The sequence below is a fragment of the Daphnia carinata genome, chromosome 8, assembly GCF_022539665.2.
Source record: "Daphnia carinata strain CSIRO-1 chromosome 8, CSIRO_AGI_Dcar_HiC_V3, whole genome shotgun sequence".
Lineage (NCBI taxonomy): Eukaryota > Metazoa > Arthropoda > Branchiopoda > Diplostraca > Daphniidae > Daphnia > Daphnia carinata.
The window spans coordinates 3,579,339-3,605,944 of NC_081338.1; the positions used below are offsets into that span (position 1 = coordinate 3,579,339).

General features: G+C 38.5%; 6 protein-coding genes and 1 non-coding gene across 8 annotated transcripts; 3 read left to right on the forward strand and 4 right to left on the reverse strand.

Annotated features, from left to right (window-relative positions):
* Positions 1-1,440: 1,440 nt before the first annotated feature.
* LOC130704222 (neuropeptide CCHamide-1 receptor-like) lies at positions 1,441-7,611 on the forward strand. The gene is made up of 11 exons (XM_057525691.2): positions 1,441-1,487; positions 1,588-1,708; positions 2,875-3,040; positions 3,100-3,664; positions 4,307-4,497; positions 4,846-5,255; positions 5,320-5,738; positions 5,808-5,889; positions 6,051-6,098; positions 6,199-6,585; positions 6,650-7,611. Exons 6-10 carry the CDS (start codon positions 4,899-4,901, stop codon positions 6,583-6,585), a joined length of 1,293 nt encoding a protein of 430 aa, XP_057381674.1. The 5' UTR covers positions 1,441-1,487; positions 1,588-1,708; positions 2,875-3,040; positions 3,100-3,664; positions 4,307-4,497; positions 4,846-4,898; the 3' UTR covers positions 6,650-7,611.
* A 400-nt stretch (positions 7,612-8,011) lies between these two features.
* Trnap-ugg (transfer RNA proline (anticodon UGG)) lies at positions 8,012-8,083 on the forward strand. The gene has a single exon. It is a non-coding gene; the product is annotated as a tRNA-Pro (tRNA).
* A 993-nt stretch (positions 8,084-9,076) lies between these two features.
* On the forward strand, positions 9,077-9,931 carry LOC130704312 (uncharacterized). Its single transcript, XM_057525790.2, has 4 exons — positions 9,077-9,142; positions 9,195-9,334; positions 9,405-9,589; positions 9,652-9,931. Exons 1-3 carry the CDS (start codon positions 9,079-9,081, stop codon positions 9,543-9,545), a joined length of 345 nt encoding a protein of 114 aa, XP_057381773.2. The 5' UTR covers positions 9,077-9,078; the 3' UTR covers positions 9,546-9,589; positions 9,652-9,931.
* Positions 9,932-12,599: 2,668 nt separating this feature from the next.
* LOC130704318 (uncharacterized) lies at positions 12,600-13,622 on the reverse strand. Of its 2 annotated transcripts, XM_059496551.1 has the most exons (6): positions 13,543-13,622; positions 13,418-13,489; positions 13,220-13,359; positions 12,966-13,149; positions 12,812-12,903; positions 12,600-12,742 (listed from the first exon to the last, which is right to left on the reverse strand). In XM_059496551.1, the coding sequence occupies exons 1-5, from the start codon at positions 13,568-13,570 to the stop codon at positions 12,839-12,841; spliced, it is 489 nt and encodes a 162-aa protein (XP_059352534.1). In that variant the 5' UTR covers positions 13,571-13,622; the 3' UTR covers positions 12,600-12,742; positions 12,812-12,838. The 2 variants fall into 2 exon arrangements, with proteins under 2 accessions (XP_059352534.1, XP_057381778.1); XM_057525795.1 differs by lacking the exon at positions 12,600-12,742 and having other exon boundaries at positions 12,764-12,903.
* Positions 13,623-15,035: 1,413 nt separating this feature from the next.
* Positions 15,036-19,251, reverse strand: LOC130704253 (histone-lysine N-methyltransferase, H3 lysine-79 specific-like). The gene is made up of 17 exons (XM_057525733.1): positions 19,125-19,251; positions 18,896-19,023; positions 18,720-18,760; positions 18,578-18,646; positions 18,443-18,506; positions 18,121-18,261; positions 17,846-18,031; positions 17,595-17,769; positions 17,424-17,516; positions 17,242-17,348; positions 17,129-17,185; positions 16,839-17,061; positions 16,447-16,721; positions 16,035-16,184; positions 15,894-15,980; positions 15,671-15,812; positions 15,036-15,610 (listed from the first exon to the last, which is right to left on the reverse strand). The coding sequence occupies exons 2-17, from the start codon at positions 18,977-18,979 to the stop codon at positions 15,273-15,275; spliced, it is 2,232 nt and encodes a 743-aa protein (XP_057381716.1). The 5' UTR covers positions 18,980-19,023; positions 19,125-19,251; the 3' UTR covers positions 15,036-15,272.
* Positions 19,252-20,219: 968 nt separating this feature from the next.
* Positions 20,220-22,697, reverse strand: LOC130704159 (glutamate receptor ionotropic, kainate 1-like). Its single transcript, XM_057525631.1, has 3 exons — positions 22,599-22,697; positions 22,127-22,394; positions 20,220-22,081 (listed from the first exon to the last, which is right to left on the reverse strand). Exons 1-3 carry the CDS (start codon positions 22,695-22,697, stop codon positions 20,220-20,222), a joined length of 2,229 nt encoding a protein of 742 aa, XP_057381614.1.
* An 828-nt stretch (positions 22,698-23,525) lies between these two features.
* On the reverse strand, positions 23,526-24,769 carry LOC130704279 (uncharacterized protein DDB_G0271670-like). The gene is made up of 3 exons (XM_057525764.2): positions 24,641-24,769; positions 24,228-24,548; positions 23,526-24,150 (listed from the first exon to the last, which is right to left on the reverse strand). Exons 1-3 carry the CDS (start codon positions 24,644-24,646, stop codon positions 23,737-23,739), a joined length of 741 nt encoding a protein of 246 aa, XP_057381747.1. The 5' UTR covers positions 24,647-24,769; the 3' UTR covers positions 23,526-23,736.
* Between the last annotated feature and the right edge of the window lie 1,837 nt (positions 24,770-26,606).

Consider the following 26,606-nt stretch of genomic DNA (forward strand, 5'->3'; position numbering starts at 1 on the left):
TGTGTGTGTGTGTGTGTGTGTGTGTGTGTGTGTGTGTGTGTGTGTGTGTGTGTGTGTGTGTGTGTGTGTGTGTGTGTGTGTGTGTGTGTGTGTGTGTGTGGTGTGTGTGTGTGTGTGTGTGTGTGTGTGTGTGTGTGTGTGTGTGTGTGTGTGTGTGTGTGTGTGTGTGTGTGTGTGTGTGTGTGTGTGTGTGTGTGTGTGTGTGTGTGTGTGTGTGTGTGTGTGTGTGTGTGTGTGTGTATGGAAGCTCGGGCTGCTGTGCGGTTGTCCGTTAACCTCCTACCACTGTGGCTCTGCACGTTCCCCATATCTTGTACATCGATGGCTATTTATTGGTGCATTCGCCTGGGCGGTCATTGCGATATTTTAGGTCAAATGATGTCTTACCTGCGCGACGTGTTCTTGCTGCACAGCATCTACAACCCAGTTATGTATATGTGCACGTGTTCCGAATTTTGGAGGGCCTTGCATCACATGGCGTGGAAGTTGAAAACTGGATGTCAGAACGACGCGAACTAGAGCGATGATTGCATTTCTTTGATGTACAGTATATTCGTAATTACGGTAATTTGCATACGATTATTTTCATTATTACTATTCTTTCCATAGAGCCTCTAATTCCTGATTGCCTAGAACGCAAAACTATAATGAGAACGTTGGCATGTTTATCAAAAATCGAATTTTCTGAATCTAACATAGGCTGTGTGAATACACTCCGACTGACGTATTTTGAAAGATTGGAGGGCTTAAATAGTTTATAAAACGAAATGAATGCATTGACTTGGGTCTACGCCCACATGTACCGAGAAAGCGGCAGCTTTAACGAAGCTTTTGGTTTATTAACTGGGAAAGTTGGGGGCTAACATCGACTCCGACCAGCATTCAGACAACAATGGCAGTTAAAATGATGTTATACGTGGCTGTTAGATGAGCCATACATCAAACTGTGACCTGCTAGCTTTGTTTATTTGTGATAGAAATTGCTGTGAAAAATAGGAATCTCTTAAAACTCCGAACAAACACGATAATGCTATGACAACTTAAAATTTTATAACTGGGAACTGGTACCTTGAACTATCAAGTTTGTGTGTCCTCGGAAGAGCTACAGCATCAAGTTAATGTGCCAATCGTTATTCAATCAAAAAGGCACATATTCTTTGTCTTTATACAAAATTTGTTAGGTGTACCCTTCCTCCAGAAGAGGATGAGATCGCATCACGTCCTTCCAACAACCTCGTGGCTGTATTGGTGTGATTTCTAACCCATCCTTCTGTTTTCCGGGTCTTGCTGGACGTTGAGAGTTTATTGAACTGACCAAAAGGTCACCTACCCCCTTACAGACGATGACGTAAACCCACGTGATAAGCCTTAAGCATTCTTCCGTTCGAAGAAAATCGTATAAAGCCGACAGCTACTTGCTTTTACCATTCATTTTCACACTGTAGCTGGTCACGTCAAGACTGCTCATCTTCACTGCTTTAGGAATGGTAAGTTCTCACTGAAGCAAATAGTTTTATTAATTTGTTAGTTTTAAGTACGGATTATTTTACTTTAAAAAGAAAATTGTTACTTGTATTTTTATGATAGAGATGATGACAGTGGAGATAATTTCCCAATCACCATTGAGCAAAATACGGATCGAAGTAGAATCTGTGATATTCATGCTACCTGCGGTTCTCGCCCGTTTTGTATTACTCATGTTTAAGAGGTATGAATTTACTGATTTACTGTTTTGTGATGGTCAATGTGCCTGCGTTTTCTTGTTCACATCGTTGCATTCTATTTCATTTATTTTCGAACGGTGGGCTACTGTAGCTGCAAGCCCTTTAACAACCGGAACGAGACCAAGAAAACTTAGAAGTTAGTAGTAGTTCCAGTAAGCAATGCTTGTTCCAGATAGTTTTGGGGTGGTACGTTAAGAGTTTTTGGATATTTACTGACGTTCCTTGTTAGTTTTTGATCAAAGGTTAGATTTCTCGGATGGCATTTATATAGCAGGGCGTACAACGGTATTAAGCATGTGAGTTGTTAAAACAGCCGTGTTTTTGGTTTGCCGTGTTTACAGTCTACTTCCAATAGCTGCCAGTAATTGGGTTAAACGATCTTGTCATAATTGATTTTTCCAATTATGCAAGTCGCTTAGGCTCCTAGTTTTACTCAGCTTAGTTCCATTGTGTTACAATTAACTTAAACCCGCCGAATGTCGCAACATCCTTCATTTGTAGTCAGTTTTATTTAAGACATTCTTGTAGGTGATGGTACTCGATTTTTATTGCCCTTCGTCGTATTATTACCGGGTTTTTGTGAACTTGCGTGTCATGTTTGGCGGTCGAACCAATTAACCTTGGAGAAGAAAGGGCTTTTACTGATCACGCTACACCAACTAGCAATACTTCTTGAACGAGCAATTGGCAGCATATCTGTTCCCGATTGATCCGATATTACCATATTCGACCATTGAACAAGTAAAGCGCTCATTAAAACGTGCTAGTGTCATTTTTAATCAGAGCACGAGGCTTATATTTCGTTAACGATACTTGTTTTTTTGTTTATTTTTGTTAATGAGTTGTACGTGCATGAAAACTGTGCCAAAGTAAAGATTTCGGTCATGATTTGGAAACAGTTGCTGTTCGCATGTTTTAGAAACTCAATTTCAATCATGTGCGTACGTCTAAATGTTTTGAAAAGCGAGGAAAGGATTGCTACCAGAAAAACCCATCGACTGGGCGTGTCTCGGCAATCCGTTGCTTGTGTGAAAGAGCTGAGTGGTTTGAGTTTTACGTGGTTCATTGTGTCCTGCTTTTCTTTTTTACTTTTTTTTCCTTGTTTGTTGAAATCAGAATTTAAACTTTCGTTGTCTTTTATTTTATCCAGCAGCTTGTTGGCGTTTCTCATGGGCCACTTGTTCAAACTTTGTGAGACACCGGAGTTACAGCACATGAAAACAACCCTCTATCTTCTGGAACGATGGCGACGCAAGGGCGCTACGGTTTTGCAGCTGCTAGTGGAAATATGTGGAACCAACTGGATTGTGTTAAAGGTACATACGCAAGTATTGTTCGCTAAAGTTTACTTACGTACTAAATGACGTTTTATTAGGCAGGTATTTATGCTGCAGCAAATTGATTTAATTTGTTAACAATAGAAGTTTCCAGACGTGGACTATGTCTTCTGTGCTTAAGGTACAAAAAGGCAACCGACTACGCTTTCGCGTCAGTCGCGGAAAAGTTGGGACTTGAAAAGGATTCATAATCGGATCAGTTTGTTATATTGGTATGAAATCAATTGCATGAGAAGCGTTGCCTGCAAAATGGTAGGAAAATGTAAAGCATTATATATTGGATATTATTTGATATTTCAACTCCCAAGAGTGAAAGATTTCTCTAGAATTCGCAATACAGGCGCGGTGTAACTTTCATGTGATTAAAATATTCGCAAATTATGGTGTTGCCTAGCAAGCGAACAATCTTTGAAATGTGGTGATTTTACATATGTGATTCAGAGTTTCGTAGAAGATGCCAGACGTTTATTCTGTTGGAACGCTCCGAAATATAAAGACGGGAATGACGTGCTTGAATGGAAAAGTGAGACACAGATCCGATGAAATTTGACCGAGCGACGACAATGTCCAGGAATTAATCATGCGCGTCGTCGGGGACAAAGTGTAAGTTGAATGATTTTAATTAAAATCTGTATTGCCTGTACATTCATGTAAGTCTTGATGGAAAAAATTGTGTTTTTTAAAGTCTATTGCTACTTCCCCGACCGAGAGCAGAAATATGAAACCCAGAGAACTAAGAAATTTAATCAACGATCGTAATCTTTGATAATTTCTTTCTACCATTTGAATTCAAATAGGACAAGCGTACGTTCATCTGTTTTACGCGCACTCATCTACGCGTGGCAGTTAACGATCAGCAAAGACATTTAGATACGGTTAACAATCTTAAAACGGTTAAGTGCTTGCCATATCTTCAAAATACTGCATGATTTAGTTGTCCAATATGCGTATTAATGTATATATACAACAATAACTTTCAGATATGCCAGTAACATTCGAAAATACTATTCGTACTCACGCTCAACAGCGTCCCGTACGCGTTTAGGTACAGGTAAAATGTATTATTGTGTAACAGTTGTACCGTCTCTGTCGAGTTTACTAGGCCTGCGCAGTTTGTTGAGAACAGGTTTGCTGGGTGTAAAATTGGTATTGAAATGGATTGCGTCTTGGATGGCGTTCTGTCTAGTTTCGCCGTATATAAGGACATTTATTCATGGCATTAATCAGTGTCTTTTCTTCTTTTAGAAGCAGCACATGCGAGGCGGTCGTTGGCTCCTTAACCAAAGTCTCGTCTTTGCCATTTGTGTTTTTCCTCATGTTGGTAGTTGATTATCGGGAGTAAATTGCGCACGTTATTCAACTGGGGGTACAAATGCTTAAATTCCTATCGTGGCTGACACCCTTACTAGACATTCGCTACTCGCACGAAAACTCAAGTAAGTCGGATGATTTTCATTACTTAATTTGTTCTGTGCAAAACGAGGCTGCTTCATTTAGACGCTACTCGCTTGTGTATTTTCGTTATAGTCTGCTTTTGTATCTAAGGTGGTCGTGGCAGGCTTTCAGCTTTTAAGGTTGTTGATGGGGAAGATGGATAAGAATACGGAATAATAAACCCATATTGCGTATAATTTTTTTACATCAAATCTAGGGCACAGTCTTAAGTAATAAGAGTGAGTGAAAAGTAATAAGTGTGTTCGTAGCCGAATGCAATCTAACTGTTTTTATTGGTTTCGCCTTTAGAGGTTAAATTAATGTAAACGTGTTTTCATTTTCTTCAAAAGGCTGTTCCAATTGACACGCATAATAACGAGATGCGTTCGCCTCGGCCAGCTTAATGGCCGGAATAAAGAATGGTGTGATATCCACGATCTCTAGTCAACAGTTGGAGCTGGAAAATAAAGTGAATGTGTCGTCCAACGGCTACGTCGATTACAGCGAACGGCCGGAGACGTACATTGTGCCACTTCTCTTTGGCGTCGTCTTCCTGGCTGGCGTCATTGGCAATGGATGTCTCATCATTATCTTTTGCCGTCACAAATCGATGCGCAATCTTCCAAATTTTTACATCTTCAATTTGGCAGTCGGCGACCTTCTCGTCCTTCTCTGCTCCGTTCCTTTCACGGCGACCATTTACACGTTTGATTCGTGGCCCTATGGTGAGTTCGCCTGCAAAGCCTCAGAGTTTGCCAAGGTAACCTTTTCCGTTACTTCAACTGAAATAATCTCTGATTTCAGCTACTTATGGTGTACAATAGGATACGTCTGTGGGTGTTTCGGTCTTCACGCTAACTGCGCTCAGCTTGGACCGGTATACTGCTGTTGTGAAACCGGTCGAATCGTTTGTCACCAACCCCAAATCAAAGCTTTTTATTATCATTTGTATTGCATTAATTTGGCTGGCTTCCGTCGGGTTGGCCTTACCAGCTGTACTCTTTTCGCACCTGTTGATCTTGGATGGGGAAGAGATACCTGAGACAGAACGTATTCGGGATAGCAACGGGACATTAATGGGCCCAATGTATCATGAGATTTTTATCTGCTATCCATTTCCACTAGAATTTGGTCCTTCTTACGCGAAGATAGTCGTCGTTAGTCGTTTTCTAATTCATTACTGTTTGCCTCTTCTCGTCATTGGTATATTTTATACGATTATGGCTCGTCATCTCATGCAAAGGTATTACATTATTTAAAACTTGAATTTAAAAAATTGCCCTTTGGGTTATATTGGATTTTGTATCGTTAGTGTTCAGGATATTCCAGGCCAGGCTACGCTGGAACCCGTCTCGCCTGGACGTTGTCGACAAGCGTCGGAGACATCTAATAATGTACAGTAAAATATATGGCCATATTTAATTCCACTTCACGTCACATAAGCTGAATTTTTTCATTGATTTTCAAGTAAATTCTAAGGCTTCTAAACTTTTTTTTCATCTTTTGTTACATGTACAAATATGGGCACAATACTAACTCTTCTTGCATCCATCAGTCGAACAGGAACCGAGAATCTCGTATCAAAGTCGCCAAGATGGTGCAAGTAAGTTTGACGTATAATCTTTACAAACTGGAATCTTTTTCTGACAATTTTTCTTTTTATCATTTGTTTGTTTCATATATACATCAATCCGGAATTATAGTGCTTCGTCGTTCTGTTTGCCATTTGCTTCTTACCAATGCACATCTTCTTCTTGTGGTTTCATTTCGATCCGAACTCCCGAAAGAATTTCAACCATTTTTGGAACGTTTTCAGGATTTTCGGTTTTGTTTTGGCCTACACCAATTCTTGCATCAATCCCATTGCTTTGTACTGTGTCAGTACTAATTTCCGCAAACATTTCAACCGTTTGCTTTGCTGCTGCAATGATGACGATGTCTTCAGCTCCGGTAGAAGAAGTCGGAGCCTTCGAACCCAATACCGCCGAGATGGTGAACGTTCAGACGTTGAGCTTCGTGACACACGTCCGTACGAGCCCACATTATCCTGTCAGCAACCATCTTGCCAATCTAGCGACGAAACGTGTTAAGTAACTGCTTTTTTCCAATTATAATGGCATTATGATTTTATGTTTTTGTTCGTTTTGGACGTAGACTTACGCAAAGTTGGTGCCCGCATCACAAATCGAACGGTATAAACCGAAATTGGCCGTTAGAGAGAAAAATATCGCTATTCCATTAACATCTATTTTACGTGACGTCTTAATGTCGTGTATTAATGTTGTTGGAACGAACTTTTTTGTACGAAAACGAAGCCGCTCTTAAGGATTACGCTCTACAATTGTCTGGAATGCGTAAGGTGTGTTAAAGGTATTAGTTCTGGCATAAAATGCCTTTACATAAAATAAGACTATTGATGGTAGAGTATCTTTATGTTATTGTATTAATTTGAGATTCACTATATTTTAACTAGTATTCTTTGGCCTCTATGTTCTTAGCATCTGTTCTTCATAATTTGCTAAACCCGCTAGAAGCATCACCTTAACCTTTAATTGTTTCAAAACCTAAATGAAAAAATCTATTTCAGATGGTAACGCTTTTACTTCAAGTCAAGTTCTTCAAAACAAATGAAGTTGGGTAATTTGGGTTGACATTAACAGTGATAAGTATAACTGTCGAACAGGAAAAGTTAAAGACGAATTAAATTACAAGTTAGGCGTTTGTGCAACTTTTGTGGCACCCTCTGTTTGTGCTGGGGTACTGGTTTACAGGGAAAGGTTTTTTTTTATTGATTCAAGGTGACGTTATTGGATTTGTCATTAATTTTATTCAATCTACCCTTTTGTATATATGTTGTCAACAATATGTACTCCTGCATGGGCTAATTTATTATCTTGATGTTTTATGAAATGTGTATCCTAGAATAGAGTAGGCAGTACTTGAATACTCGAGCTTCTCTGCTCAAAATGATAAGGCACCGATCTTCTAAGCTGGGGCTTGCAAATTCGAGTCCGATATAGTTGGAATTACTATCAGTGAACGAAAATGCTGTTACTTACCTGTGATTTGAACGAGAAATATATCTGATAATACTATTACGTGTCACTTGAGCGAGAAATAAAGCACCCACAGCATTTGTTAATGTTTCTTTCATGTCCTTTTCATACACGAGCCTATTCAAGTTGGTTGAATAGGCTCGGCCATAGATAATGATAGAACAAGACCACAAATTTTACTGCATTCCTCAATTGACAAAAAAACAGGCGTTCAAAGCCGTTGTATAAAGTCCGACGTAGAAAAGATCACGACAGAATATCCGCAACATCTAGTTAGTTTTTGAAATGGTTCTTGATTTTTAATTGAGTTGCTGCATCTGCTGGACCGTCCGATTAACTTCCATCTCCTGCACGGCGATGCAAGTCAAACCGGTAAGCACAAAAACATTGACAAAAAGATTGGTCGGCCAAACAATTAGTCTTACAATTCATATATAAAAATTTAGACTGATATTGCATCGGCTCGATGGTCTAGGGGTATGATTCTCGCTTTGGGTGCGAGAGGTCCCGGGTTCAAATCCCGGTCGAGCCCGGAAGTTTCTTTTTATATTATAACGTTATTTCACTTTTGCAAAAGGGCTTTTCAAAGCTACGAATGGCTTTTTCCTCTCAAATTTGAATGACTTGAATCGCTATCGTATGTCAAATAGACTTTTGAGTCTATTTGACCAATATAACTTTCGACGTAATGTTCGAAAACTAAAGAACAAAATTGTTGTACAAACAATACTTTGGTTTCAATTATTTAAAAAACGGCTCACCTTACAAGAAAAGGATTTTCATTTTCGGAAACAGCATTTAATTCTGAGTATTAAGGGTGATTTTTATTAAATTCCAAGGAATGTCGTTTTTTACGGATTTTGACAAAAATGAGAAGGCCTTTCCACTTTTTCATTTTTGGCAAAATTCTAGTTTTATTTAAAAATAAGTGATTTCAATTCAGATTTTGGCGAAAAGGACGAATATCAAGTTATTTTTTGCATGGCCCAGCCGTATCCCAGCCTACTTAGTATGTGATGTTGATTTTCCTCCAACTGTGTTACACAAAAACAATCAATTTGGAAACTCCCAACACACAGAACGATGGATGTATAGAAAATAAATAACATACCATTGGATTTTAGCTCAATTATCCATAAAAACCACAAAGAACAACGACACATAAAACACACACGCACACCATGTCAAAATGAAGCAAATGCAAAGATGAAGTTCAGATCAAGTTTAAAATTTGTCCGCCAGATGTCTTAAATAAAATGAAAAGTTGGGCTTATTTAAAAAAGAAATCGCACTTTTTTCTTTTTTTCCGACACGTAGCCATCTACCGCTCAGACTCGTTATTACTGGCGTAGGCAATTTCAGTCCATTGGATGCCATTCGCAGTTATTTCAGTAGCGTGGATGGAGAATAACGCGTGGCTGGAGGAACAATTGAAAAATGGATAAGATAATACAACAAAAGGATGGTAAGTATAAACATTATTTATATTGGTTTTCAATTATTAATTATTGTTTATTAGATCAAATTATGAAGCTGCAGGCCCAATTATTGGAACAACACAAAATATTAGATAACACCAAAGCTAAGGATGGTAAGGCCATAATGATTCTATTTATTTGCTTTTATTCATTTGTGTTTTGTAGCTCAAATTTTGAGTCTACAAGCTCAGCTAGGGGAAAAGAACAAATTGGAACGGAACAGTTTCGAAACAGTGAAGGAGGTTTTTCAAAACTCTTCCCTAACTGAACATGAGGATGAGTTGGCATTAGGCGAACACAGTCAGGTACCTAAACTTTTCAAATAAGAATTCAAAATAAGTATAGAATTTTAACAAACAATTATTTATTGTTTAGTTATTCAGTCCACCACCTGACAGTGTGTTAAAGTTAAATTCTCTTAGTGCTGCACTAAAAGAATTGTTAGTAATAAGTCCATGCAGCGACGGAAGTGAACAATTGTGGGACCGTATTTGGGCTGAAAAATGGGTGTGGTAAGGAAACCCAGAAATAGCACGAGTTCAACATAAAACATGAATTAGGTACTTATCTGTTTTTTGTCTATCAAAAAAGTATTTTTAATGCTATTATTTTGCATTCACAGAATTTTAGTGGGGGATCAAGTCAAGTCTGGAAGTGTTACAGGATGGAAGAGTGAGCCTACAGTTGAAAAACACTGAAAGCGCATTACCATTAAGGTATGAGGTAAAGTAATAGAGTATGCAAATTGTCTAATGAGAAGTACCATCTTGTGTGAATGAATCCTGTGTAACAGCAATCCTTTATAGTTCTGTCACAGCTAGAAGCCTCAAATAATTCTGCTTCTCTTGCTAAAGAACAACTTGTCCTTTACGTTCAGAGTGTTGGTGAAGCTGGGTACTTAAATGGCCCTAAAGATGTTTCATTTCGTTGGCATTGCAGCGATGAGCATCATACATAGACTTTTTAGGTATGAAAGGAATTTTCTTGAAATTTTTTTGAATTTATGACAAAGCATTTCTCCTGCTTTTTGCCAACCAGGTCTAATCTACCAAAAAAAAATTTATCCAATAGGAAAGGATTTTCATGTACTGGGAACACAACTATCAACAATGCAACATTGTACAGGTGCTAGTTTATCATTCAAGAGCCTTATACAATGATGTTAATCTGCAATTTGTATGTCCTTCCCCAAGCTTCCACCAGAAGTTGAATCTATGAGTCATGTAAGTTACATGATCAACAGTTGATATGTTTAACGGTGTTGTTTTTCTTTTCTCAATATAGGTTAATAGTAACATTGGATCTGAAAAAATTCTTGGTTGGGGCAAGACACTGAATAAATTGTAATGATTGAATGGATGACATGACATTTCTATACTTAATTTGGATTCCCGAGACGGTATTTTATATTTAAAAAATTGAAGTGCATATCTGGGCTCCCTTCCTTTCCGTAGCCCCGTTTCCCCTTGACTCGTAATAAGCCCGTAGGGGGTCATGCCCCTACTGTACGGTATATATAAAAACAACATATACCGAGGTTTGGAGGGCTCTGGCCGGAAAGGGGACGTGGGGTGCCGCTTAGTCCGATGATGTGTTCACGGAGGGCGATGTGGCTACCCACAAATCCGAACTAAAGGTTAATCGCTCCTGTAAAAATGTTCCAAATCTTCGGCTCTTCTTCCGGCTTCTCTTAGCCAATCACCGGGTAATCTCCCCGGTGGGTCAACAAGGCAGTGTCTCCCCCTGCCTGGGTTGACGGCAACTTTTGAAAGGGCTATTGTGCCTTTTTAAAGTTGCAAAAATAATTGTAATGTGCAGAGAATTGTCAATAAATTTTTTTATATAAAATTTTTTTGCAAAATTTGTTGCCTGCATTGTCTGTATTCACACATTACATTTATCAATTTTTTTTTTATTCAGCTTGCACAATTCAATTTTATTGTTTTTGCCACCGTTGTATCGTTTATCTGTACGTATTCAAGTATTATTTATTACACTTTTTGAATTCATGAACTTAGACAAGGAACTACGTGTAATACCTTGATATTTTCTGAAGTAATTTTGTATTTGTATATTGTTTTACTGGCATGGGAATCGATCCTCAGACATTCAGCGTGCAACGCCGATGCTCTAACATTGAGCCACGAGATATTATTATTATCGCATATCATATGTTATCGTCTAGGATGTTTATGCAGTCTTTCACAACTATATGTTTATCTTTATATTGCTTTAATAATGTCCATAGCTCTGTGGTAGAGCATTCAGCTGCGATAACTGTTACCCTGGGTTCAAACCTTACTAGATGTGTAAAAATCTACATTTAAATGGAGAAAATAATATTGCAGTATTGCATTTCAGTTTTATTCAAAGTGTAAACGCAAGTCCGCAAGTGACTAGAAAAAAGCCAACTTGACATCATATGATTCATGGCTCATTGGTAAAGCATCGGCGCGGAATGCCGAACATCTAGGGTTCGATCCCTGGATAATAATTGAATGCTTACAGATAAACTATGCTTACAGGAAACAATGCTTACCATTAAACGTGGCATAAACAATAAACGAGAATTGAGAAAGCTAAATAAAAAAATGATGATAAATGTAATGTGTGAACACAGACAGTGAAAGAAACAAAATTTGCAAAAAAATTTTATAAAAAAAAATTTATTGACAATTCTCTGCACATTACAATTATTTTTGCAACTTTAAAAAGGCACAATAGCCCTTTCAAAAGTTGCCGTCAACCCAGGCAGGGGGAGACACTGCCTTGTTGACCCACCGGGGAGATTACCCGGTGATTGGCTAAGAGAAGCCGGAAGAAGAGCTGAAGATTTGGAACATTTTTACAGGAGCGATTAACCTTTAGTTCGGATTTGTGGGTAGCCACTTCGCCCTCCGTGAACACATCATCGGACTAAGCGGCACCCCACGTCCCCTTTCCGGCCAGAGCCCTCCAAACCTCGGTATATGTTGTTTTTATATATACCGTACAGTAGGGGCATGACCCCCTACGGGCTTATTACGAGTCAAGGGGAAACGGGGCTACGGAAAGGAAGGGAGCCCAGATATGCACTTCAATTTTTTAAATATAAAATACCGTCTCGGGAATCCAAATTAAGTATAGAAATGTCATGTCATCCATTCAATCATTACAATTTATTCAGTGTCTTGCCCCAACCAAGAATTTTTTCAGATCCAATGTTACTATTAACCTATATTGAGAAAAGAAAAACAACACCGTTAAACATATCAACTGTTGATCATGTAACTTACATGACTCATAGATTCAACTTCTGGTGGAAGCTTGGGGAAGGACATACAAATTGCAGATTAACATCATTGTATAAGGCTCTTGAATGATAAACTAGCACCTGTACAATGTTGCATTGTTGATAGTTGTGTTCCCAGTACATGAAAATCCTTTCCTATTGGATAAAATTTTTTTTGGTAGATTAGACCTGGTTGGCAAAAAGGAGGAGAAATTCTTCGTCATAAATTCAAAATTATTTGAAGAAAATTCCTTTCATACCTAAAAAGTCTATGTATGATGCTCATCGCTGCAATGCCAACGAAATGAAACATCTTTAGGGCCATTTAAGTACCCAGTTTCCCCAACACTCTGAACGTAAAGGACAAGTTGTTCTTTAGACAGAGAAGCAGAATTATTTGAGGTTTCTAGCTGTGACAGAACTATAAAGGATTGCTGTTGTACTGGATTTATTAACACAATATGGTACTTCTCATTAGACAATGTGCATACTCTATTACTTTACCTCATACCTTAGTGGTAATGCACTCTGTGTTTTTTCATCTGTAGGCTGACTCTTCCATCCTGTAACACTTCCAGACTTGATTTGATCCCCCATTAAATTCTGTGAATGCAAAATAATAGCATTAAAAATACTTTTTCAATAGACATAAAACCGAAAAGTACCTAATCCATGTTTCATGTTGAACTTGTGCCATATCTTGGTTTCCGTACCACACCCATTTTCGGCCCAAATACGGTCCCACAATTGTTCACTTCCTTCACTGCATGGACTTATTACTAATGATTCTTTTGGTGCAGCACTAACAGAATTTAAATTTAACACACTGTCAGGTGGTAGACTGAATAACTAAACAATAAATAATTGTTTGTTAAAATTCTATACTTATTTTGAATTCTTATTTGAAAAGTTTAGGTACCTGACTGTGTTCGCCTAATGCCAATTCATCCTCATGTTCAGTTAGGGATGAGTTTTGAAAAACCTCCTTCACTGTTTGGAAACTGTTCCATTCCAATTTGTTCTTTTCCCCTAGCTGAGCTTGTAGACTCAAAATTTGTGCTACAAAACACAAATGAATAAAAGCAAATAAATAAAATCATTATGTATTAGGCCTTACCATCCTTAGCTTTGCTGTTATCTAATATTTTGTGTTGTTCCAATAATTGGGCCTGCAGCTTCATAATTTGATCTATTAAACAATAATTAATAATTGAAAACCAATATAATAATGTTTATACTTACCATCCTTTTGTTGTATTATCTTATCCATTTTTCAATTGTTCCTCCAGCCACGCGTTATTCTCCATCCACGCTACTGAAATAACTGCGAATGGCATCCAATGGACTGAAATTGCCTACGCCAGTAATAACGAGTCTGAGCGGTAGATGGCTACGTGTCGGAAAAAAAAAGAAAAAAGTGCGATTTCTTTTTTAAATAAGCCCAACTTTTCATTTTATTTAAGACATCTGGCGGACAAATTTTAAACTTGATCTGAACTTCATCTTTGCATTTGCTTCATTTTGACATGGTGTGCGTGTGTGTTTTATGTGTCGTTGTTCTTTGTGGTTTTTATGGATAATTGAGCTAAAATCCAATGGTATGTTATTTATTTTCTATACATCCATCGTTCTGTGTGTTGGGAGTTTCCAAATTGATTGTTTTTGTGTAACACAGTTGGAGGAAAATCAACATCACATACTAAGTAGGCTGGGATACGGCTGGGCCATGCAAAAAATAACTTGATATTCGTCCTTTTCGCCAAAATCTGAATTGAAATCACTTATTTTTAAATAAAACTAGAATTTTGCCAAAAATGAAAAAGTGGAAAGGCCTTCTCATTTTTGTCAAAATCCGTAAAAAACGACATTCCTTGGAATTTAATAAAAATCACCCTTAATACTCAGAATTAAATGCTGATTCCGAAATGAAAATCCTTTTGTTGTAAGGCGAGCCGTTTTTTAAGTAATTGGAATTCCAGTTTTAGTTTTTAGTGTTCTTCAATTATATCGACAAATATAAGCCCAATGTCAAATTAAGTTTAATCTGAACGTATACTCTGTAACAAATGTAAAAGTATCATCAAAAACCACAATAATTCAAAGTAAACTTAGTCATCAGCGATGATTATGATGTCCATGGGGTTTTCTACCTCTTGGCCACGAAAACATATTATCCAATACAGCTCGAACACATAAAATTGAAAAGGAAAATTAATAAAAAGCAAAATTAAAAATAACAAATATGACAACAAAAACAAATATTGAATAATAATGAAGACAAAGTAGTGCCTTCGACACGTAGAGGAAGTGCCTTTATTAGTTTGAGATAATAGGTTAGGAAAGGGTTGACAGATGGGCGAAGTATCAAGTACTCACGTAATTGATTCCAATTGGCAACAGCTTTCGAGCTAGGGAGCGCATTAATATTTGACAGGTCTCACAATGGGTTTCCGACTGAATAATTTTGAGATGCGAAATTTGAGGTCTTTTTTCGCCAGCAAAATAAAACAAGGTGGAATATGGAAAGGGCGATATGATTCGAAAGAAAAACAATTTAAATAGGCTTTCAACATTCAGATAGCACAATATCTTCAAGAATTAATCATTCCCAAACTGTGAGACTCTAGGTGAGAAGCTGCGACAAAAAAAAATCTATTTTACAACAAAGAATGAAAGGAAAAGATAAACACATAAGAAATTAAAAGAATACTATTATGCTACTTGTAGACGCCTTGGGTGTGAAAGCGTATGCTCTCATCCTATTGGTCTCATCGTTCTAATAATATCAAAGTCACAGATTATACACCAGGCGAACAATTGGTCAAGGAATAACGCGAGAAAAATACAGGAATTTATACCTCAACGTGACTGAAGTTCAGAATATGTATAAGGTAGAAGTATAGTGTATGGAGTATTCAGAATAGAAATAAGGTTTCGTCGCACATATGAATGAATCAAAACGTGGCTAGCGACTATTGGCAAATACTTGAAAATGAAAATCCATTTCTGTACTGACCGTCAGCCTGATTAGTCTGATCACACAATAAATGAGTGGCGAGTTTTCGTAGGCGATTCTCGAGAGCATCACTGATAGTACTATCTCGTTTGGACAGTGTCAAAGTCTTATCCTCTTTTAGAGGCCCTTTCGGCTGAAGTATCTTCTTTGTTAGTGTCTCAGAAAGATTTCCTTTGCCCTTTTCGATCACTGGTAAGTTTAACCATACTGGATTTTTACGAAGATCTGCTGCCTCTAGCCTACCTAGTCGCTGTCGCGCAGATTGAGAGCTTGGTGACTGTTGCGTTTCCAATGCTGTAACAAAGGTAGCCTGAAATCCAAGATGAATCTTTTATTTTTGTTGTTCAGGTTTACCAAGGCAGGTAGTCCCCATCAAAACGATAGCTTCCGGCATCAACTTGCTAACTTGTCGGTTTATGTTCTTGCGCTGGTGCGTGACAATAGATATCTTTTTCAGGGCTGATTCCTGATTGACAATAGAAATGCCGGTGACATCCTAAATGGAAATATGGAAAGAAAAAAATATGAAAGAGAAGGAATCAATTTGTTTCCGACGTTCAAATAATTCGGTACGTACCCCACTGAAATGAGTTAAATTTCTATCCCGGTATGCCACTTCTTGCAGTAGTCGAAGTTTTTTCTCATTTTCCGCCAAATGTGCAATCTAAATAATGGATGCTGTGCAAAATTTTCAACCCAACAAGAGCTAACCAAATACCTCTTTTTCTAATAGAGAAGCTTGTAAATTCAGTATGATTTTTCGATCGCGTTCGATTTCTATTTCACGCATGATGGCTGTATGGTTTGCATGATCTTTGAACTGCGCCATTGCCGACATCATTTGATTGCAAACTTTGTCCAGATATACCTGTGGGGTTGACATACAACTTCTTATTAAAAAAAAAAACATGAAAATCTCAAGGAAAAATTTAATTGGAATATAACTATAAAACGAGTTAGCAATAGGATTTAGCTTACGTTTAAGCATGTAAAAAGATTCGTGTGGTTTAATATAAATGTTTCAACTTAAGTTAATTGTTCAATGTGCAAGTAAGAATTGAGTTTGAAATGGCGGTAAAAGACTATTCTCGAAACAAGTTTCGCAACACAAAACTGAAAAAAAAAAATACTTGAAGTCCGCGCGGAATGTTGGTTGGGTCGCCAGGCAATTGTGTGGGTGGAATTTTATCCTGAAGAAAGATAGAAGATGCTGCAGTATTGGACGGTAACTGTTGATGGATACATCTTTGTCCAAGCGAGGTCTTTTGGGATTCAGAAGTATTTGCGCTATGTAATTCTGTGCCAGTCAAAGTGAAATCGGAAGAGGAATGTTTTCTTCTGCTACGTCCATCGCTTTTCCATTTCATGACTCGGTTAGGGGGTTTACGACATGAACCACCTGTTCCTGCAATAACCATTATTGCAGTATTAAAATGGCAGAATTTTATTTTCCTCTTCTTTTAGTATGGTACCAAACTAATGATCTCAATCTACATATTTTTTAATAATTATTATTCCCTACCTTGCTCTACGTGATTCTGTCGGCCGAACTGAAATGGTTTCTGTTTGGTCGATCTTCCAGATAAAGTTGCTTGAATACACGTCATCGGCCCGGTGACACCGTCTATCACATTGTCTACGGGTGATGGAAGTGACTTTATGTTTGAATTGTGGGACGATTTATCGCATTGTAACGCCCGATTATTTTTTTTGCTACGGCCAACCCGTGGCAATCCATTTTCTTCCTGGACATAAAATCAGCAGGTAGATGTTAAAAAAAACAACATGTGTCTGCTTCATATTCAAACTTACATTAATTTTTGATTTTGTTGGTTGTTTATCGTTTAACTGGTTATAATAGAGTTCCAACTAAAGAAAAAAGGCACTTTAAGGTGATTCACAAAAATATTTTTCAAGTATATTACTCTGGTTCGATCAATAATGTGAAGATAGTAGGATACAGGTTTCCCAGTCCAAGAAACTGAGCCTCGGAGAAAGGGCAACTCAGACACATGAATAATCGTACCTATATCTGTACAGCGACCAAGGCATTTTAATGGTTATTAATTAACGATCTATTACTGTAAATAATTATGTAGCCACTGACCACTCAAATTGCGAGCGCTTATTTTCACATTGAGGCGACAAAATGCTTTAGATGAGATGATACGAGTACCGTCCCTGAGATCAGCAAATCGTTCTGTAAAGACATTAAGAAAGAACAGGAAAAACAAGGAATAAAAATAAATACAAATTTACGGTTCAATAGCATATTTACCTTTTAACTGGTGGTCGAGATCGGGACCGAACGCAAAGTTATTTACAAAAACGACCGTAGACGAATAAATTTTTTCACTATGACGTTGGTCTAAAAAATCCCCTTTTATCAGCTGGTATTCTCCATAGGACTTTCCCCACCAACGCATCAACCGTCTGAAGTGGAAATCCATGTTCTGTGTTGTACCAAAAACAGTAAGATTAATGTATAAATTTCTTACGTAAACTATTCTTTTTTTATTGACATGTTACCTTTGCAAAACGACTAGGCCATTCAGATCTCTCAATACCCCAGACCATTTTACAAGAAGTGGATGCAGCAACTTGAAGAACTATTTGACCCACTCCAGAACCGAGGTCAATGAAGATATCGTCCTCCGTCATGTTTATATTATCGATCAACTGACAGATCAGATCGTAAGACGTCTCACCATATACCTGCAAAAGGTTTGAATACTGAACTATTATTTTTTCTTTATGCATGGTACTTTTGCTAAGTTGCACTAATCGGTTCGAAAACTACAAACCTCGGAAGAAAATGGTACATAATGATTAAGTTTTTCGGGATTTGCCACGGCTTTGTTGTAGACCTGTTGTAGAATGTGACGTAGAAGACCTCGCGAAGGCCGGTAATTTAACCGTTTCGATGGGCGTACGGCAATTTTCTGCTGTTACGTGGAAGCAACACAAGATAATTAATAAACACATCATGTAATTTTTTGTGTCCTATTTGTTTCTTATTTCACAATGCCATATTTCACTTTTTCAAAAATGTTAGTTTTTTCCACTGTTCTCTCTGACTACCTGGAAGTTAATGAATAAAGAAATATAATTGGTTTAAAGGCATACTTGTTGACAGTTGGTGTCAATGGCTCGATTATACTCTTCCACTAGTTTACTCATACTTTCATAACTGTAAGAGAAATGAATTTTCTAATATAAATGCACCTTAAAATATTTGTTCAAATTCGGTACATTTATTACCTGTTTGTATCGTAATTGCTAAGTATGTTATGGTTTATAGCAACTTCTGGGAAATCTACACAGACCCACCTAGTTTACAAACAAGGATTAGCAACAAAAACGTATACATAGATAAGAAAAAAAGTTAAGCTTTTCCATTTACCTTATAGTTTCAACCAGCTCTATGGCCACATCAGTTTTGCCCTATGAAGGAAAACAAAAAAACTATCTGAATAACTGATTTCAAAAAATATCACCTCAAAATGTAGAATTGGGTAGAAATAGTACTAACTGGTCAAAAATTAAATGGCTATTGTGGCGGAAGAAATTCCTACTTACCCCTTTGTGTCCAGGTGTTAAAGGCCACTTGTAGACATCAGGCTCAAAACCAACAGGGCTATGTAATCTTAACTCCAATGCCATAGTTGTGAATTGTGATGTTGCGATAATTGGTAACGGCAAACAGACTATGAACGTAAAAGCAAGGATGAAATACAAACGTACGGTACCCAGATTACTGTAGATCTATCATCCAAGTAATTGGATCCCTTGGACAGATTTAATTTACGTTAACTGAAGCTGCCTACAAGGTCCTAACGTGGATCTACAATTGGTTCCTTTAGGCATATCACGATAACATTTTTGATTCAATTACGATCAACGTATGAAGGAGACAAAAAAACGAACACGTGACGACTGGCGTGAACAGACTGTGTCACTGGCACGATGGGAAGGGGCTAAAACAGTAAACGACATCTGGTTTGGTTTAATATAGGCTTGCCTTTAGAGCAAATATAATATTAAAAAAAAATAAGCAACAAGTTCTCTGACGAAAGAGGGGTTTAAATAAAATTATGGACTTAAAATCTATGAGCCCCAAATGTTATGCTTTACCACTGCATTGCCTCCAACGCATGATTCGTTCAGCTCTGGGGGAAGCCTTCTGTTGAACACCTCATCATTATGAAACAACTGTCGAATCCTCGAGCTTAGAACGACCGATTATATGAATAATTCTTCAAAGCTAAAGCTATAACTTAAAATTATAATTAACGACATCACTTCGGCAACTTTTTAGACCAAACTTGTGTTTGTGTACGAAATGGGAAGTGGTCGAATGCGATTCCGATAATGTCTCATTTTTCGCCAAAATTTCTCGTCGAGCTTTTGCTTATCGTTTTCCCAGTGATAAATCTTTGTTTTCCGGTTACATAGATTGAGTAGCTATACTTCCTTTATAAACACAGAATGTGTGATAGGAGTATTGCAGGTATTTTTTAACTATTGCACCCATTTCCTAATGTCCATCGGGTAACACATACAACTTGTTTCATTCACTGAAGTGTTCATTATAGCGCTGCGTGAAAATATGTTCGGAAACGTTGCAAGCCTTTTATTGGCAGTTTTGGTAGTAGTTAGTAATCCACTGCGTCATTTACAAAGCAAATCAAAATTTGCGATACTTGAATGTCGTCAAGCAACAGATTAATTTTATTTTTCCTGTAACACCAAATGAATTTTCAGCTTTACAATCGCTGTTTCGCGTTACAAATACTATTATTCTACACTTTATCAATCTACAATAATTGCGTGTAATGCCCCAAATATTAAACTAGGCTGCTGTTCAATACTTTGTTCTAGTAAGTAACAAGAAAATTTTCAATCAGTTGTTTCGTTTGAAGAAATAAATGCCAAATGGTCGACACAACATTTTATGAAACAAAATTTCAGCTAAGAAAACAACAATATCGATGCAGTAGCAGAGTAATAAAAGGTAAAAGGCTCCTTCGAGACTGTAGAGGGAAAATGGTTCTTTCTTTTTCTTTGAACGCTTCGTTAATAAAACTTGGTCGTTATTAACGACAGCGTCAAGCCAATGGTCAATTATCCCAGCTCCATTCAACTGGTGAATGATCTGTGTCATTGCGGATTTAAACGGAGCACCGCTATTCATAGCAATCGCAACAGGAAACGTACGCAAACATTCGCGCATTACATGGAGTCTTTGACGTGGATCTACACTGTGAACGGAAATGTTGTGCATCGTGCTAGGTGAGACCGTTGCTGACAAGTACTTGAGAAAATGTTTGTTCTCGTACAGCGCATTGACATTTTCTTGTCCCATAAGGACTTGAACGGTCATATTTGGGGGCACCAATCTCTGCCGGCGTCCGAGTTCAATGGTATCGGGATCGCTTGAATATTGGGCTAAATCTCGCACGAAGGTATTGAAACCGTAAGGCACCAGGTCACTGCGTACCAGTTGGGTTATTGTATCTATTGGTAGCATAGAAACTGGACTTCTGGCTAACCATGATATCAATCCTGTACGATAAACGGTGCCCAGAAGGAAACAGAAGAGCCACCAATTTGAAGTGTAAATGCGTACAGGCCATGAGGATTTCTCGTCGGATCCCGATCGTACGCCCGTGATGCTCTGAGCGTTGTAGATCATCGCTTCATTAAAGAAGCGCAATCGGTCACGTGAGCCGAAAATTTTATGGTAACACAGAGCCACCATTTGAATGAGTAATCCTCCAAAAAAGAGAGAGAAACAGGTTGCCACCCAAATGGAATTATCAAACGGTTTGATGAGGGCATAGGCTTGTGGCCATAATTCCGGTGGAGGCGTTAGAAAGGTAGAGCACGATATGTCGTAAGGATAGCTGAATTCTACCTGTTTGATGTAGTGTAACGTCATGAAAACGTTAGCCACACCCAAAGATGCTTCTCCGCGCGATACTTGACCAATCAATCCCGTCCAGGTACCATTGTCCAGCTTATTGCCCCATTTGGAGCCCGCTTGAGTTGAAGATGAAAATATTGGCTGGAATTGAAGAATTTTACCCATAACACGGATAAGATTGGGATCGCGGCCGCAGTTTTCGTCCTCGTCTTCTTTACATTTCACCGTTGTAGGAGGAACGGAGAAAGTCGACACCTTTACGGGACGATTCCGGTAGCTGAAAGTCTGGTCAAACAAGATTCGTTTTTGGTTGGCTTCGAGAACGTTTCCATCGTAAACTCCGATCATTTCAGACGCTTCCATCGTAGATAACAAACGGTGACGGTGGAAATGTAGAATTGGCTTGTTGACGGCTTTTGTTTTTGGACTCCAGGTGTAACGCTCTTCGATCCGGATCAAATCTAAATCATCGTTCTGGAGAACGTTATTGCCGTCGCTAAAAATCAGGAATGTTTTGGTACAATCAATTTGCTTTGAAGCTAAGGATTGCTGTAGAAATTCTTCTATAATCGAATTAGATTCGTCGTTGGCGATGATAAGGTAAGCGTCGCTGGATGGCATTTTTGAAATGAAAGGGTAGTTATCTGGAGATAATTCCAACATAACTTTAGGGACCTGTATGTCTAGGATCCAATCGCTTTTGTCGCTGGTGGCATCTTGTGTAAATAAAATTGTTAACCTCTTCCATAGGAAACGGCCGTTTCGAGCCAGTTCGTTCACGAACTGGGTTTTCAGCTGTTGGTGATAATCTTCGGCAATGCCTGGAGAAAGCTGGAATGCTACAAGTAAAAAGAATAGCAAAACTTTGTTCATGTTGATTTTACCCGTGAAAAGCTGGATTGTTTCCAGTGCCGGAGTAAAACGACAACTGGTTTCCGAACAAACAAACTCGACGGCTTTAACTGGCCGGAGTTGCTTCCCCTTCATCACGCGGACATTTTCCAGGCCGGCATGCTGCGTGTCCAGAGAATATTTGCTATCGATAAAAGGCGTTTTCATTTGTAACTTGAGTCGATATTTTATGTCAAAGAGATGAACTGCTTCGCGGAGTTCAAACTGATCCGATACGCAAGGTATATCCACGTCTTTTACCTGCGTTTGATTATTTAATGTCGTTCAAGTATTGATTTATTGGTTTCCATAATTGTTTTTGATTTGGTTGGACATGACGTTAGCTTGAAGGGCTCATAATCATCCATGGCAGGATAACGGTTGACAGATTACAGATCAAGGCGTGGCCCTATAAATAAATAAGTGGCAATCAACAGTGTTGGGCTTAATTGAGAAGAACCTTACCAAATCCTGCGCTCCTCTGGAAACTGTTGGGGCTAATTTGCATGTTAAACGAAGCATTGAAGATAAAAAAATGATTTGCGAGCCAAATGTCAGAACCATGGTCTCCTCACGTCATCCTAGCTCCATAGAAGCTCGACAGAATCATGGAATATGGCTCCATCCTCATCAGTTAGGGTGAAGATTAATCTACTGCAATCTGACTAGGACTATTTTACATGTTTAGTAACTCCCGTGCCACACGGCCACAACATCCCAAGGTGCTGTTGTGGCAACCGCAGATAACTTTCATACCATGTAGAAACCCGATTTGAACTCGGGATATTTGTGTTGCAAGTTCGATGCTATTCCACCTCGACCAGTAGAGTTACATATTCAGGAACAAAATAAAGCAAACAGTATTGAATAATGAAATGTCATTCGGTATTACGTTCACGTATGTAATGTTGTTACTATTAGAAATCAACCGGTTGCAAGGTAAATAAACTTTGAAAGTTTGTAATCGTTTCGATCGTTGTTTTCGTGAGCCAAAAACTGGATTCACACTTTATATGGCCCCGCTGAAATTGTCATTTAGAAAGCGGTGGCGAGATATAGGCGTTGGTTTTTGAGTTTCCACATTTTTAGCTTGTTCCACTGGATTAATGTAAAGAATTAGCGAAAACAGCTATTACTTCTACAAACAAAAAAACCAGAAAAAGCTTAGTATCCCCTAAACAACGATAGAATAGTTGATTAACCTGATCTGCCCACACAAATTGCGGGCAGGGCCATGCTGGGGCGTGTGCCGTGGAAACTCTACAGCCAGTTAATGCAAACTCTAATTATTTCGGATGGGCGTAGTGAAAATTTGTCTCAACGTGATGCGCTAATGAGCCATTGACTGGTCAGCTTGGATCAATTGGATCACGTAAAATAGTACAATACGGCATGATTTCATCAGTCATATTGAATCTGAATTTGAGATTACAAAAGCGATGATAAAATATTTTGAAAATAAAGCAAATCTTATAAATTTTTTGTTTCTCTGGAGCACGAGATGAGAGAGAATAAATCCATTACGCAATCATGTAGGAAAACAATCATGCTGATAAACTATCTTAAGGCAATTAATAAATAAGCGTTACTATTATCACTGCCCTTAGTAGGTTGCAGTGTAACCTGGACGTAACCAGTATGGCAAAAAGTTGGGTGGAATGGTGGCAGTGTCATCATAGAAGCTAGTAACTGGAGTCTCGTAGACGGAAGTGACGTCCACCGGAGTTTCGTAGGCAACGTCCACCGGAGTCTCGTAGGCGGAACCGACGGTCTCCGGATCCTCGTAGGTGGAAGTGACGGTTTCAGGAGTCTCGTAGGCCGGTTCAGAATCAACTTGTTCGACGTTGGAGTCGGTTGAGGAGGATGAGGAGGATGAGGAAGACGATGAAGTAGTTTCATCATCTTGCTTTCCTTCCTTTAGAGATTCGAATTCAGCATGATGCTCAACGTGGGAATCCTCGTCGTCATCGTCATCATCATCGTCGTCATCTTCATCACTGCCGTTGTTATATGCAGCCTAAGAATCAATTGATTGTCAAGCATTAAATTACTCCACCAACCTATTTAGGATTTTCTTTCTTTAACGAGACTCACGTAACTTGTCGATACTTCGGAGTAAACTAATTCGTTGGTAGCTTGCGTTGGATAAACCACACTAGTATGAATCTGTTCGGAGTATGTTGGAGCAGAAGAATCCGGTGAGGAATAGGTAGGATCTGAAGCTGAAGAAGAATAGTTAGGATCTGAAGCTGAAGACAAATAGTTAGGATCTGAAGCTGAAGGCGAATAGTTAGGATCTGAAACTGAAGCATATGAGGGTTCTGAAACGGATGCGGAGTAAACCGATGCGGCAGAAACACTATCCGTGACGTAGGTAGCGGCAGCAACGGCAAAAAGAGTAGCGAGGATAATGAACTGTAAACAAGATCAAAATGAAATGCTACTAAACTGAAAATATTAAAGCTAAAAGAAAGTTAAATACAAAAATATTTTTAGTCTTTGTGTACCTTCATGTTGGTGTTTAGCTGATGGAAGGCGTTGACTAACTGATGCAGGTCGACTACCGTTTATCGACTTTTATACACGTGACCGCTGTTAGGTTTCTTATTTTTGCACGAAAGAGTTCAGAGACATTAGCTACGATATATGAGAAATTCAAAAAGTGAAATGATTTTCTTTGTTTAAAAAACAAAACCAGTTTCCAAACAAGTAGCACAATCTTAGGGGATCCCCACCATTGATCGCAGTTGCAAGCAACAGGAATGACTGGTGAACGGCGATCTGCCTTCACAAGCACTGAAAACAGAGAAAGTGTAAAACATAAACAAGCATATTACATGTAAAGTGGCCTGAAATGCAAAAAAAAACTCGAGGAGACAAAAAGACGACAAGAATCAATTAAAATTTTGTATGGAATGCATATACACCACGTTTTTGTAGAGGTGAGAAAATCTAAATTCGTGAAAGTTCACTATAGAGAACAGTAGGGGAAAAAAACCCTGTCATCAGATCATGCTAATTTATGTCGTGCGTTTGATATTTTATCAGAAAATGAAAGTGCTTGTTAAGTCAGCCCAAATTTATCTTAGATCAGATGAAACGTGTGGCGATTGGGAAATGCCTGTTATGTTAAATGTAGCGAAACTCGGTGATACAATCCACCTAACGTATTTCACGTTGGACAGTAGCAAAGAGACGCTCCCAATATGGAAGAAAAATTCTTGCGATCAGTTTCATGACGAGCTCTTGAAATTTTCTATTCTTATTAGATTTCTCTCCCTCCCAATTTGCTGGTTCGGTTGATCAGTTCCTGAACTATTTTAAATAAAAATTTCTCATCACGATTCAAAATGAAATCTTTGCCATGTTGCAAAAAAAAAGGGTATTGATAGAAAGCAATGAACTTACAGCAATAGAGTAAAGCATCAACGTTGGAAGTGTCCAACTATGCTGAACGACTTCGCACATGTAGTCGAAGAGGTAGGGATCGAATGCCGACACGTGGATTCTGCCCAATGAACGCTTGGTTTTCTAATTTATTTTTCACTAAAACATCGTCCAGAAAAGCCATAAAGTTATGGCAGATGTCACAATGCACCACTGTTTAACCTCACCAACACACAACCTAATAACTCATTTCTAAAGTGTTTAAAAATCAACTTTATTTTTGCTAGCATTGTAGCCCAGCACATCTCTAGCAGGTGGCACAGGCGCAACTGATTCCTTGACGTAGATGTATAGCACTGACATCGAAAAAAATCTAAGGGGGAAGGGTAAGAATCTTAGTTTCCAAGAAAACAGGGCCATTTACGTAACGACATCCCTGCCTTTGTAAGATAAAAGGTACACGAATGGGGGGATATAAAAAGCGTGTCCAGGCATGCGTTACATCATTTGAGTTTGATGATTTAAAACTGATTCAGTTCCTTGTAGTTAATATAATATTTTATATCTTGTTGGATCACGATCGCCGTTCATCGTAATGGGTAAGACCTTACGTTTTCAGACTGTTCTTCTTTCTATGTCATCTTTGTTCTTCTTTTTTCACTTGCATAGAGGTGCAAAACATTTGTGAGTATTCAAGATGTTATGTTTGGTTATTGTGCCATTTGAATACATTGATTTAACGATAAATGTGCGTTAATTCATGTTTTATGTGGCAGATACTTATGCGGCAATGCTGATATTGGTTGTTGTTTCGTTGATGCTGGATGGATTAACTCCAAGTGGGTCGATGCATTCATTTTACTACCCCACCCCGGCGTCGTCCTACCCCAAAATGGCGCCCTATAACACTCCGAAAGCGCCTCTATTACCAAAACAATTTGTTTACAACGCTGCAGTGCAGCCCAATCGCATTATGAAGACTCCTGCCTACCCCATCGTGGCTCCATCCTACTCTTCTATGTCCCCGGCCTACCCTTCTATGGCTCCAGTCTACCCTACTCCGTCACCAGCTCGCTCCAAGTTGGT

What these genes read in the sequence shown, in the direction of transcription:
- LOC130704312 (XM_057525790.2), top strand. Translation starts at nt 9,079, where the DNA reads ATGAAGCTGCAGGCCCAATTATTGGAACAACACAAAATATTAGATAAC. An exon ending in TAACACCAAAGCTAAGGATG is followed by an intron (nt 9,143 to 9,194) that starts GTAAGGCCATAA and finishes TGTGTTTTGTAG; the next exon opens with CTCAAATTTTGAGTCTACAA. An exon ending in CATTAGGCGAACACAGTCAG is followed by an intron (nt 9,335 to 9,404) that starts GTACCTAAACTT and finishes TTTATTGTTTAG; the next exon opens with TTATTCAGTCCACCACCTGA.
- LOC130704222 (XM_057525691.2), top strand. Translation starts at nt 4,899, where the DNA reads ATGGCCGGAATAAAGAATGGTGTGATATCCACGATCTCTAGTCAACAG. An exon ending in AAGCCTCAGAGTTTGCCAAG is followed by an intron (nt 5,256 to 5,319) that starts GTAACCTTTTCC and finishes GGTGTACAATAG; the next exon opens with GATACGTCTGTGGGTGTTTC. An exon ending in CGTCGGAGACATCTAATAAT is followed by an intron (nt 5,890 to 6,050) that starts GTACAGTAAAAT and finishes TGCATCCATCAG; the next exon opens with TCGAACAGGAACCGAGAATC.
- LOC130704253 (XM_057525733.1), bottom strand. Translation starts at nt 18,979, where the DNA reads ATGGCATTGGAGTTAAGATTACATAGCCCTGTTGGTTTTGAGCCTGAT. An exon ending in TTGACACCAACTGTCAACAA is followed by an intron (nt 18,262 to 18,442) that starts GTATGCCTTTAA and finishes TCCACGTAACAG; the next exon opens with CAGAAAATTGCCGTACGCCC. An exon ending in GGCCTAGTCGTTTTGCAAAG is followed by an intron (nt 17,770 to 17,845) that starts GTAACATGTCAA and finishes GGTACAACACAG; the next exon opens with AACATGGATTTCCACTTCAG.
- LOC130704159 (XM_057525631.1), bottom strand. Translation starts at nt 22,697, where the DNA reads ATGGTTCTGACATTTGGCTCGCAAATCATTTTTTTATCTTCAATGCTT. An exon ending in CCAGAGGAGCGCAGGATTTG is followed by an intron (nt 22,395 to 22,598) that starts GTAAGGTTCTTC and finishes AATCAAACGCAG; the next exon opens with GTAAAAGACGTGGATATACC. An exon ending in AACAATCCAGCTTTTCACGG is followed by an intron (nt 22,082 to 22,126) that starts GTAAAATCAACA and finishes TTTTACTTGTAG; the next exon opens with CATTCCAGCTTTCTCCAGGC.
- LOC130704318 (XM_059496551.1), bottom strand. Translation starts at nt 13,570, where the DNA reads ATGGATAAGATAATACAACAAAAGGATG. An exon ending in GATAATACAACAAAAGGATG is followed by an intron (nt 13,490 to 13,542) that starts GTAAGTATAAAC and finishes ATTGTTTAATAG; the next exon opens with ATCAAATTATGAAGCTGCAG. An exon ending in CAACATGAAACATGGATTAG is followed by an intron (nt 12,904 to 12,965) that starts GTACTTTTCGGT and finishes TTGCATTCACAG; the next exon opens with AATTTAATGGGGGATCAAAT.
- LOC130704279 (XM_057525764.2), bottom strand. An exon ending in CCGAAGTATCGACAAGTTAC is followed by an intron (nt 24,151 to 24,227) that starts GTGAGTCTCGTT and finishes ATTGATTCTTAG; the next exon opens with GCTGCATATAACAACGGCAG.